At 39.0% G+C, this 12,996-nt stretch overlaps 1 protein-coding gene across 18 annotated transcripts in view; it reads right to left on the bottom strand.

Annotated features, from left to right (window-relative positions):
* The window catches only part of DEPDC5 (DEP domain containing 5, GATOR1 subcomplex subunit), a 48,318-nt gene that overhangs the window by 18,690 nt on the left and 16,632 nt on the right, over positions 1 to 12,996 (bottom strand). For 14 of the 18 annotated variants that reach the window (XR_008236499.1, XR_008236498.1, XR_008236497.1 and 11 more), the window contains 9 exons: positions 11,455 to 11,658; positions 10,805 to 10,940; positions 8,974 to 9,071; positions 5,544 to 5,609; positions 4,021 to 4,204; positions 2,697 to 2,857; positions 1,520 to 1,637; positions 1,181 to 1,348; positions 94 to 313 (listed from right to left, as the gene is read on the bottom strand). Coding sequence is in view for 15 of the 18 variants with exons in the window: in XM_052795714.1 (XP_052651674.1) it covers positions 94 to 313; positions 1,181 to 1,348; positions 1,520 to 1,637; positions 2,697 to 2,857; positions 4,021 to 4,204; positions 5,544 to 5,609; positions 8,974 to 9,071; positions 10,805 to 10,940; positions 11,455 to 11,658 (1,355 nt within the window). In the remaining 3 variants the exon portion in view is untranslated. The remainder of the gene's footprint in view (positions 1 to 93; positions 314 to 1,180; positions 1,349 to 1,519; positions 1,638 to 2,696; positions 2,858 to 4,020; positions 4,205 to 5,543; positions 5,610 to 8,973; positions 9,072 to 10,804; positions 10,941 to 11,454; positions 11,659 to 12,996) is intronic. The other 4 variants (XM_052795718.1, XM_052795717.1, XM_052795724.1 and 1 more) reach the window with 1 other exon arrangement.

The raw sequence follows: 12,996 nt of genomic DNA on the forward strand, positions 1-12,996 counted from the left end.
TGGGATTGTCTCAGGGTCTCTCTGCTAATGCTTCATTAGATGGTTCGGATAAAACTCAAACTCAGCTTCTCACCCAACTAAAAGCTGACTCACTCGAATCATTCGATCAGATCGATGGCGTCGACGAATGCGGTTCAAACCCTCCACAAAGCGAATGAATCCATCTAGGAGCTGCCACTCCTCCTCATCAGAACGGGGCTTGTCACCGTACACATCGCAGTGCACTTCTCCTTCCATAATGCGCTTTGTGGCACTGATGCAGGCAGGCAGAAGCAGAAAGCGGGTCCTCCAAAATTTCAGTGACTCAATAAGGCTGAAGGAACATGGAAGACAGGACAGAGTTCAGCACAGTTTCCTATGAAGGATTTTACAGTAAGTAAAATACATATCTATCTGCTGTAAATTTCAGTGAGTAGTGACAATCTCATTCTGCTGTCCCTGAATGAGAAAGAGCAGATATGCAAACAAATGGTCAGCAATATGAGTATGACTGTGAAGTATTAAAACATTGACAGGCAAAAGACAAAACAAGGCTATCTTCAAAGTAATTGTACCATAGAAATATATTTTCTTTTCTGTAAAAGATAGGCTAAAACAGCTTTTTCTCTAAAAATAAGCAAAGAAGCAGGAATTTTAAAGGTACACATTAGTACCTTTTTGATTAAGACATGAAAAGAAACAAAGGTTTTGTTGAGAGAAGATATCAAAAAGCATATTGATACTAGTGGAGATATTCCACATTGCTAATAAGAAACCCTGCTCTGCATAGCTTAGGAGTAGGACTACAGTCAAGCTAAGCCTAGGACTCAAGCAAGCCTTCAACAGATTCGAACTAAATGGAAGTTTTGAGTCAGATCCAGAAATGAGTAAGAAGCCAAGAAAAGCATCTGTGTGGTACAAAATGCCATCATATTTCTTTGCATTTGTAGCAGAGGAAAAAAAATAGTTTATGCTGAATTTTGCGATCAAGACTTTGTATCAAAGATCAGATAATGCAACAGCAACAGAGTAAGATTCCTACAAGGCAACAGCTGCTAGCACCATACAAGTGAAAGCAGGCCAGTTACTCTCCCTGGAGTATTGAGCATTTGTGGGTTGAACTTGTTGAAGAAATTTTAGGTCAAAAAGGAAAAGAGGCAATTAGGACACAGAACAGTCTGGATGGAAAAGGAGATCTCACCTGAAATCCTCAGAACCAGCAGAGCAGATATACTGATCCAAGTAATTCCACTTGTACTCTTCTAGTCTCTCATGGGAAAATTCTACCCAGCAAGAGACAAATTCAGAGTCAGAGTGTGACGGGCACAAGCTGTAAGTGTAGTTTATCTGAGCAGATTCGTATGGATACCTAAAAGAGAAGACGCAAACATTAATCTCAGCATCATCAATAGCAGTGCTTCTCTTTCGACTCCTAAAGAGAAAGAAGGTTCTACAAGCAAGTTCTTTCAAGCAAGTACAGACAGCTGGAAAAGCATGTTCATCTGAACATTGATAGCAAACAGCTCAGAGAGATACTCACTTTGGCAGGTATCGAGTCACAGTAATTATTTTGTCTTTTAGTGTTACTTTGTGGAAAGTACGGCCCATACTCAGCCAGTACTGATCTTCTTCCTCAGGTCGATTTCTTGATACAAGACCTAATTGTAAAAAGCAAAACACACCCCCTTTCAGCTTACTGCAATAGCCAGACCTTTGTCAACAAACTGTACCTATAGAAAGAGACTCTAGAATTGGGCTTCTGAACTCAAGACAAACAAAAAGCCATCTTTCAGGCCACCTTTTTAAGGAACATATGCACAATGAGCCTTTTGTTCTTACAGTTAAGATTTCCTAGTATCACAACTGAAGAAGGGGGACATTCACAATTCATACATGACAAATATAGACCTTCTCTAGTCAGGACAACCAGAGAACAGACAATATGAAGTGCTGAGAAACTGGTGGGTATGATGGTAAAGCTGGGCTCCACCTTCGCTTCCTCTCTGTGCTTCATTCCTGGAACTAACCACTTAAGCTCGGCACTTTACCAAAGGAGCCTTGCTGCCTGTTCCCAAACCAGTGAATAACAACCATATCCTATTCATGTATATTCCCTGCTCTATGAACACTGTATCATGCTGACTTGTCTAGAGAATATCCAGAAAAAAAGGCAGAAGTCAAAGAGTAAGTCAGATTCTCTCAAAGGAATATGATACCCTCTTAACCCACTCCAGTCCTCTGGGGTTCAACGAGGTTTAGCTGACTCATGGTTTCAGGACAATGAAGCTTTACCTGTCTACATGGAACCTTCACAGCTATTTTAGAGTTGGGAAACTGCTTCTAGTTGGTAGCTTTGTGTCTGTCTTCTGCAGTCACCATATGAATTGTGTTTAAGATGTATTCAACCAAACGGCACTCAAGCCATGTTTCATTTGGGTTCACCATCATGAATGAGGCCAGTTTCTTATTACAGTTCAAAAGTCCTGCACCTGTCCCTTCATGGTGCAGCTGAGTTGTTTGTGCTGCCCCAGATCAGGCTCTCCCCCAGCAAAGATTTTCATGTAACAACAACAAAACCACCAAAAAAAAAAAAAAAAAAGAAAGAAAAAAAGAACAGAAGGCTTCAATCAGCAACTATGCCCAATTCATAGAGGTTACTGGGACTGGCAGAAGGAGAGAAAGACAAAAGACTGAATTGTCAATACAAAGTCACTCACCTCGACTGTAAAGGGGACTGCTGCTGAGCGGGGGTGGCACAGTTGTGGCTGGTTTCTGTGGTTTGGATTGCACAATAATTTGATAGCCTTGCATGAGACGCTGACAAATAAACTCCTCAAACACCTGTTGGGCTGTCATCTGCACTCCTTCCTCATCTCTCCTGAACACAAAGGTTAAGCAGACTAGAATAAGGAAGCTGACTACACACCTATTCTTAGCTCTGCACTTCCCAATTGAGGATTTATGCCTGCACTGGGCTCTGTGCAAGTGGAGCCCTCTGCCTGCGAAAACCAACCTGCAGGAACAGGAGAGAAAAATGGGTACCTTTCTATTTTAAACAGGTGGTAATTAGCTGTCTGGCAATACTTATTAATGCCTTTGAAAGCAGTTTTGCAACTAGTAACAAATTTGCTTACAACAGTTGTTAAACTTCCAATAAATTCACCAATGATCACTTTTACAGCATTTTGCAGAGAATCTCTGTGCAGTTTGTAAACATTCAGCAGAGCTCAGAATTGCAAGTGTGCAGGCAATGCTCCACCCTCTCCCACAGCAGGAAGTCTAGAGCACACAGAGATTAAAAGACACATCACTATGGCATCTTATTACAACTACTTCTGCTCTGAACTTCACCTTCCTGCTATAAACGGACATTTGACATTTCTTCATTAATCCTGCTATTTCCTATGCATTTCAATCACTCTGACTAATATTTTTGTTTTGTTCCCATAAGGCAGCAACATGAACAGGTCCTTCTGATGTCTTACAAGTTGTGGCAAGTTTGAAAAGTGTTTAAGAAGATGACACAGCTTCAGAAAAAAACCAAACCAACCCTATTAAGGAACAGTTACCAGAGACCTCCAAGACAAGCCGAGAAGTTCTACTTATCCCACTAACACTATTTTCCACCAAGATTCTTTAAACTAAAATCCCTGAAAGCGAGGATAAGCATCTTAATGACTGTGTATACACATGCATTTGCTCATTTACTGTTTCAAAAATACTTTCTAGAAAATAGATTAACAAAAATAATAGCTTGAGGTTGATTTTTTTGATTGAAACACAACAGAACAAGAGATGTAAAGTTTTGTACGCAAACAATTTCTAACATAAAATCTGCAGAACACGATACTGTCAGATGGTAACATCAGAAAAGGTGCAAAGTTACCACTGAAAAGAGAAAAATCTAAGTGTTCTGCTGCTAACAATGTTAGCAATTCATCTTTCTCTTGTACAGTCTCCAAAGTGTTCCTCTTCCATCAACTGCGCCTTAAGCACTTTGAATCAATACAAGTTACTTTACAGAGAAGGTGCTGGCCAAACCTGTCAATGTCAGCTTCTGGGAGGAGATCATAGCAACCCTCAGTGTAATCATTCTGCAGACTCTGACGGTCAGGGAAGTAGTCCGTAGTAAGAGGGAGACATGCCGGAGTAGTGAGAGATTTCCAGTCCACTCCAACTGTACAACAGAAGCCTGGCACTACGGGGGGAGCAGACAGCGTCAGAACTGCCTCGTTGTATCATTGGGGGGGGCAGACAATGGGGGTATATATGGTCACCCATGAAAAAACAGGGTGCAGAGGAAGATGAAAGAAATGTGTGAAGAGGAAAGTTAGAAAGAATGAGGGACAGAAACAGAGTTGGCATAAAGTCAACAGGGACAAAAAAGGGGGTGGGATGGGAAGGGAAAAGGAAAGTAGGACGGGAAGAAGGGAGGGAGAGAAAGAGACAGAGTTTGTTAAACAATGCAGTGCACATGCTAATTCAATCCCATCATGCAAATGGCATTCAAAGTTAATACATTTAATTTTCTCTTGATTGAAAGCTAGAGCTGACATAGCCACCACTCTTGCAAAATTACAGCGAGTCAGGTGCAGTTACTCATTATTAATAAAACAGATCAACATTCCAAGTCTAAACAAGACCAGCTTTGCATCCTAGACAACTGCAGAAAGAGCTAGGGATGAGGAGAGAAAGAATGACAGACCAGCCTCTTTCTGGAATAGTACAACAGCAGAAAAGGGAGTATTTCTGTAGTTTCAAAAACAGAAGACAGATCCACAGGAGTGGGAAGACCAGAAAAATAGTGACTCGAAAAGCAATCCTTCCCCACACCCTTTCCTAGAGTTATGTTGCAGTTTTGAGATTAGAGATCTAAAACTAGACATTAAAAAGCAAAAGCTAACTAAATTATATCAAATCATCAATTCACTGCTGCACTACATTCTAACCTGCCTCAAATGACCTATATCAAGGCACTTGGCCAACTACTAATTCTTAACATCTTGCCATAGAGATATTACAGACAGAAAGTTATTTTACTATAAAAATGTTAACATTAATGGCAGGAACACTGCACAGGAATGTAATACAGGACAGACCGCTATAAGAAAAAAAAAAAAGTTTTCTTAAGCAGTCACACACTTATTTCTGTATTAGATGAAGACAGATATTTCTCAGTAAATGGTAACAAATTCAGAAACTGACTGTACTACTTCTGTTTCAGTTAGCCAGTGCCAAGCAAATTTTTCCTATTGAGAGGCAGATAAGAGTTCAGCAGCTTTAGCTTTTTGCATAATAGTGTCTGGTAAGGAAAGAATTTCAGATGTAATACAACAACCAGTTTCATATAGTCTTAAGAGATATAGAACTGCAATCACAGTGAGACACACAGTACAGGGAAAACCTGCAAATTACTGCAGGGCAAAATAAAATACTGCCAAAAGCCAAGTAGGCTCCTCAGTTTCTCGCCTACCACCTCCTGATGCCTCTATATATGTACATGCCCTTTCCCTCCCTATCTTCCCACCTATGCAAACCCTTTTCCAAACGTTTCTCCTGCTTACTTGGATCCGGAGAGTTAGAGACAGCATCTTCCAAGGAATCCTTGTTCTGAGTTTTGAGATTCATCCCTACAAGAAAGAAATATGTATTTTATTTTAAGCAATTGTGCACTTCACTTTCATTTCAAATAAAAATAAATCAAAAGCATGCAAATGTTTTAAGAATATGGCATTTTTCTCCTTAGAAAGAACTCAGGGTTCTGCACAGCAGAAAAATACAAAAAGCCAACTAATGAGTAAAAAAAGACATCTTGGATGAAATTTGAGTATCTCATTAGAAGTGTTCAGTAGCTAAAAAACAAGCAAAAACAACCTCCCCGAAATGGTGAAACACATCTTGAAAAGTAGATACCATAAAAAAGCAAATAATAAAAAAAGAAGAGTCACCTGTAATAATTTAGCTTGCTAATCTCAAGGTCTCAGCAGCTAAGTACTTTTAAATACATCCAGTACTCAAAACCAGGATCTTTTTTATTGGTTTTCTGATTTTATGAACACAGGATAAGTTAAGAGGAAGGAATTTCATAATACACAGGAGCAGCAAGAAAGAAAATTGTAGCAGACTGACTCAGTGGTAGAAGAGAACCCATGCATAAGATTCTAATTATCTAAGACTCTAAAGAGTCTAAGTGATTTATGAAAAATCACAACACAGATTTACTCCAATTCCAACATTTTTAGGCATAAACTACCAGTACACATTTCAGCTCTCTGCCAGGGGGTGGGGAGGCAACAAAACAAACAGCTGATCTTCTTGACTCAGCAAATACAAACTACCTCTTTATCCCTTGCCAGGCTGAAAATTTGAAAAACATTAATTAAGCCTTCAGTTCCCCTAAATAGGTCCAATATATTAACTACAGACTGTTTAAAACTACCATGTTCTGAAAAGGCAGCAACTTCCATTATGTTTCAACCTGCAAGACATACCTTGGTTCACACTTCACTAAAAGAATAGTAAGGAAGTTTTTATTCATTGTGAAGGGAGACAAAATGATAGCTATCGAAAAGATGCTCAGTTTTTGAGCAAAATTCAGTTTATACTAAACTAAGACTAATAAGGGACTTGAGACTAATGAAAATTTATGTTCAAGTTTTGATTAGGACTTAAAACACTATGATTTTTCTCACTGTCAAATGGATTCATTGTAAGCAGCCCACTAACCTGGAAAACAGATACTAAAACTACAGCTCAGTAAACACCAAGCCAACATGATGCTATGGTACCCCTTGACCAGTTCTTCCTACTCCCCATTTCACATTTGTCTGCTGTATTTGCATCAATATTTATGTAGCTACGGTGAAACAATCCATACAGCAAAGAAAAAAACCCAGTTACTCTTCATTTGGATCAGTTCCCTGAGCTGGTTCACCATGTAGCTGTATAAACAGCTGTTGTGGCACATAAGAGGAAACAAGCAGCTAAGGAGACAAGAAAAATTGCTAGCTTAAAATGCATTTATCAAAATACAAATTTCAGGAAGCCTCCAAATATTTAAAAGAAGCCACTTTTATAAAACTAGTTTATGTAGATTTATCCAGGAAATTGATATCAACATCATAGATGTTACTCTAAATAGCATTACTAACAGAAAGGAGGGTTTTCTGCTTCCATGATGATGCCAGTAGAACAGCAGAGGAGCTGGCTCAAATTGGCGTTCATCTTTCACCAGCTCCACTGATGCCATCTGCCATCTAGTTAGGGAATTGCAACGAGATTTATTTGCTCTGAACTATCATCTACCATCTGCTGGACAATAGAGACAACATACTGAATGTCAGTGTAAATAGATGGGGTGATTTTTCACTGCGAAGCCCATGTTGCAGCAAAACATGCTGTGGGCAGCAGAGGAGACCCAGACGAACTGAAAAAATCATTTTTTTGGAAATTTTAAAAAAAAAACAACAAAAAACCCAAACTGTTTCATTTCATAGGTGACTCAAACCATAAGGGAGGAAACATAAGTCAAATCACTGAGTCACAGTGTGGTAGCTACAGATGGCTGAGGGCATTTCTTCAGGGAAGGTGCTCATAACGACTGTCACACAGACAGACACAGATTAACTTCCACCACATACATGATTTATATCCAATCTACAGACACAAAAGACTTCTATAAAATGCAAGCACATTTATTGCCAGGATATGCTCTGCATCTACATTGTGCAAATTGCATCCAACAGCTGAAATGCAATTTAGCAATTGGAAGAACAAACAGCTTATCTGGAAGGCAGGGAAAAAAAAAAAAGTAAAGCAAGAAAATGAAATGTATTCAGATTAAATTCACAGAAGGAAACAACAGAACAAAATCACTTTTAATGAGACTATGTGAACACAAGAAAATTAAGTCTGTTAACTTCTTTATGGCTCTTCAAGGTATGAGCATAGGGGAAAACATAATTGTTTTCATCCAAATGTAATTCAGAAGGGTGAATTTATTTTTTTTTAAATAATCTTTGAATTGGTTTTGAAAAAAAGAACAGAATTCTTGAATGCTATAGTTCAAAAGATAGAATTTTTTTCCATGTGCCTATCTAAAAAGCATGTCCGTAAAATCAGGAAGTAGGTTACAAAAAACCAGACAACACAACAGAATGCTTAGTGTGGCATATTGTTCCACTTACAGGATTCAAAAGAAATGTTGAGAATTTCCACTAATTCAGGGGTCTAGGTAAGGTAAGAAAGACAGTGCTAATCTTCAACTGAAAGTACAGACATGTGCCTTCTCTCAAAAACGTGATGAAATATTTCAGGCTATGTGAATAACATTTAGTATAAGCAGCGCCATTTTCAAAAAGTCTAAAATCTAGAGAAAGTGCTTTTGTAGATAATGACAAGAAATGCTAGAAAACACTGAATCCCAGAACTTACCACACAAAATAAACGTGCTTTTTTCAGCTTCTCTCAAAACCTAGATAGGACCAAACTTTATTCTTTTCATCAGCTTGTATATGTAATATATATATTCAAACAAGTTTCTTAAACCAAAGGGTGACACCTTAAGGCAACCCCACCCAGAAAAAGAAGTTCTGAACAATACCAGTGCATATTTAGTTATTTTTTTGTGTCTGGATGTCAGTGCTTTGTTATTAAGGAACTAAGCAACTGCCTGAGAGCTTATCATATGTAAACAATGAGCATCTTACTATAGTAAAGTTTATAAGACATACCTAGAGAAGTAGAAACACATTAAACAAAAAAAAAGAACCCAAAAAACAACAACCCAACTCAAAAGCTACCACACACCAAAAAGTCCAAGTAAGAGCATTAACAGATCACTCAAAGTTGAAAACTGTTTTTCCATTATTGATTCTTTCTACTTTGTAATGCCTGGTCTCCCCACCTTCCATGACTTCTGGCCCTACTACTTTGTCACTGCTAATAAGGAAGGGCCTTCTCTCCCAACTCCATGCTCTATCATTGCTTTGTTACCTGCACCATTGCTGCCAGCCAGACCATTAGAGTACTCTTCTGTTCCGCTGAAGCTCAGGAAAGAGGCACTGTCACCTGGATGCCGAGAGCTGATATGCCTAGAGAAAAACAAAGTAACCTGTATTATACAAACTTTCCTTGCTCATGCCACTCCTTGCTTTTAACAAGGGCTGATATAACAAATAACAAGTAATCAGCCTGCCATCTCAGCTGAGCCAGTGGTGAAACCATGTTCTTAATGATGTTTGCAGAGATGGTAACAGGCACAAAAGCAGCACAGAGAAGGCCACAACAATATTCCATATCTGCCCATACGTGTTTGGTCTTTGCCTCTAGCAATAACCAATGCACTGTCTTTGCAGGACAGTGGACAACCAGCTACTCGCATACCTCCCAGGAGAGAAATAAAACTTAGCTAGTTATTTACAGAGCTGATTTCATGGTCTACAAAACCAATATTCCAGACTGAGCAAATTGCTTTGGATGACTACATCATCCACAGAGATGACAAAGGGATCCAGAAAAAGAATTATCAAGAATGACACAAGTGATTGGCGTTAATGACAAGATACTTTACCACACTTGGATGTACTTATGAAGTAATAAAAAGGCAATCTTTTTTTTTTTTTTTAAAGTAGAACTAGGGAACAAAGTTGGTGAGGATGATGTAATATTAAAATTATGCAACACAGAAAGAGATTAGAGTATTCTAAAGGACAATACAAAGTATAAAACAGGACAACAATTTCCCTATAAAAGAGAAAAAAAAAACCAACATGAAAGACTAATTAGGCAGTGCAATCCCCTGAAGGAATTCTTGAAGATAGCAGGAAAAAACCATGAAAATTAAAAAGGCAGAGGATACCAGCAGTGTACTCACTCACCCTGGACATCCAGAAACAGTATGTAACATGAATTTCTATAAGCATACCAGAGGAAGGAAACACATAGCTGGAAAGATACCAAAGTTAATGATGAAAGAAACAAACTCATTGGGAATTCTAAAGTTGCCTAAGCTACAAAATGGTTTTGGTAAACAACATTTAATAATGAGTGAAAAACACAGACAAAATGTTGTCAATAAAAGAATAATCACATAAAAACCTGATAAGGTAGGACTATCTGGAGATTGGAGAACAATTGTGCAGCTTGAAAAATGGCCTAGGTGAAGTGAATGATCTAATTTCTCTCACTGTAAAAACAGCCTCCCCACAATTATGCCACATCCAGTAACACTGGGATCTTTTTCTCTACTTGGAGCCAACAATCAATGTAAGCTCCCAACACTGACCAAAGCCTGTTTTTCAAAAGAAAAATAGTTTACGAACACAGGTACTTTCATTTGCAATCCATCCCTGATGTTTGTGATTGCTGTATTTCTTATCAGCACGGGGAAGACAGGACTGAATGGATAGCACTGAAATTGCTCAACAGTTACTGTGAGGCAAAGCTATGCCCTGTGCTAAAAAATTTTCTATTCCAGGATGACAGTCACAGCTATTGGGATAATAAGTCAAGATTTAAAGACACAGGCTTTTGTAAGGCAATTTTGAACAATTCCAAGAATGATGCATTGTATTGCATGCGCACTGCAAGCCCTATGTGATAAACAACCATCTTCACCAAATTAGGGGAGGTAAACCATCTCCAGCCTTGCCGAAAGAGCTTTATATCTCAAAATAAAAGTATATATTGCATATGTGGCACTGATACAGTGTATTATTAAACTTAAAGATCACAACCTGTAGCTGCCTTACTGTAACATATATAAAATTTTAAGGAAAAGGGATGTTCATGCAAAGTCTACACAGATTCATCCTAAGGACCTCACCTGCCAGTTGCCTCGTGGTAAGCCAGTTCCAGCAGCTCAGCAGAGGAATGCGTCAAATCCTGCTGCCCATTGCCCTGCATTTCTGCCATATTCTGACGGGTTTGATGATGGATCTGGATAGCTTCTCCTGATGGACCTACACAGTTACAGTTTGATCATTAATCACCACATCTGAATTGATTCCTCAGTTGCTTGTACCCTCCTTTTGTCAACAAATATGCAATGCTAACTAATGGAAATTAAGAAAGCATCTTTATGAACTCTCCAAAGACTTGAACCCCTGGCATCTTCTCTGAAGCCAGCGAAGCAGAACATTCTTCTAAACATTTTGGAGGGCCTACTTACAAGGCGCTAAACAAATATGAGAACAATTCAGCACTGAAAGTCAACCCAAATTAGTGTTACAATTCACTTCAACAGCCTCCATCTACTGTAAGATTGTTCCACAATACCTGATGCTGCAAGTTTGCCAACAGATGGTAATATTTTCAAAAAAAAGGATCTCTGATTTATCAAGCCTATACACTTTGTTCAGTCTCTGTTACAGCGCAGAGTACTTCAAGACACAAGAGTTCACGTTGGTTCTCTTGTGTTAATGCTTGGACAAGGAAAAAGTAACACCGATCTAATATGGTATGAAACAGACTTACCCACAGGAAAAGTGTGCATCCAGCGCCTCCTGTTAGATGTAAGTTTCATGGGCATGCGAGACGGGGCAAATGGGTTTATCAGTGCTCGCTGGGGTGTATATCCCCCAGGCCGAATGTGCAGCATGGATTCTGCACTGCCAACATGGAACCTCCCAGGGGCACTGGAGTCACGTTGCTGAGACTCCAGCATGTTCTCAAGGACATCTAGAAAACACAACTTAAAGTCAGCATGAGATCACGCAGAAGCCAAGCAAAAGAGAATTAATTGCTTAGGGATATAACAATTCCCCAAGGTAAGTGGGAATAAGGAGAGCTGAGGAGTAGGCAGGGAGAGAAGCTGAAAACAAGTTACAACATAAACAAGAATCCAGACAAGAGAGAGTATTATTTCATCTGCCATTACAGCACTGCTGTATACTGTGTCACTTTATACTAAATGAAGCCATAAAGAAACCACTTGCTAAGTCAACTATGAAGAATTACTCAGAGCTTTGAGAATTCGTGAGAAATCAAAAGACTGACACACCAGAAACTTCAGGATGAGTTTCATACATTGGGAGATGTACAGGCAAAAACATAGCTAGAAGCTACAACTGAGCAACATATGTCTTTTTTGTAACATTCAGATTTGACCACTGAAATAAGGGATTACTTCCAGAAGACATGGGACACAATCTCAGCAAGCTAGCAGTTAGTCACTACTATTCAATGTAGAAAAGAAGTGCAGTCATTTAGAAATAGGAGAGAGAAATAAACCAGATGACTAAGTAGCAATTACTCTGTTCAATAAACAGAAATCCCAAAGAGAAGGGTCTCATTTACCACTCTATACTGCCAACTAGAACATGTGAAAACCCTCAGTTATTCTGACTCTTCCCTCCCCACCAGTCCTATTCCACACACATCCCCATCCAGTTGCACACCTTCAGCTGGGTCACAAGGCTATCCTTCAAACTAAAGGAGTAACAGAAATACAAAAAAATAGCGTATATTAACTGACAGCAGGGGAAAACATGAAAGGTAAATGTAATGTGAAGTACGCTGTGTGATAGCAGTTCCACACCAGTAAATCCAGTTCCTGTAACAGGATGAATATGGTATCAGGTGTCATACAGCATGACATAAAAACCCCATAAAGAGCCTTCAGGGACAGAATTTTACAGAAGATCAAGCAATTGCAGGAGGAATACAATTTACCTAGAAATGAGTTGGGTCTGTAGAAGATACCACTTACTGTCTGAGAACAAAATTAAACTGGAAGGAAAGAAAGGAGACTGCCAGCACTGCTAACACACCAAGATAGCTCAGCAGTACATTGTCAAAAGGAAGGATCGAGAAAGTGACTCTTAATGACAACAAATCCCTATAGAGAGAAGTTATAAGCAGGGTCCCCCAGGGCTCGTTACTAAGGCCAATTCTCATTTGACAGATTATAGGTGACCTGGATAATAAAAAGTCACTTGTATATGTCCACATTTGCAGGCAGGCACAGGAGAATAGTCAAATATTAAAGAAGGCAATAGACAAGGGAAAAGAGCAAAT

The sequence above is a fragment of the Harpia harpyja genome, chromosome 9, assembly GCF_026419915.1.
Source record: "Harpia harpyja isolate bHarHar1 chromosome 9, bHarHar1 primary haplotype, whole genome shotgun sequence".
In the NCBI taxonomy this organism is placed as follows: Eukaryota; Metazoa; Chordata; class Aves; order Accipitriformes; family Accipitridae; genus Harpia; species Harpia harpyja.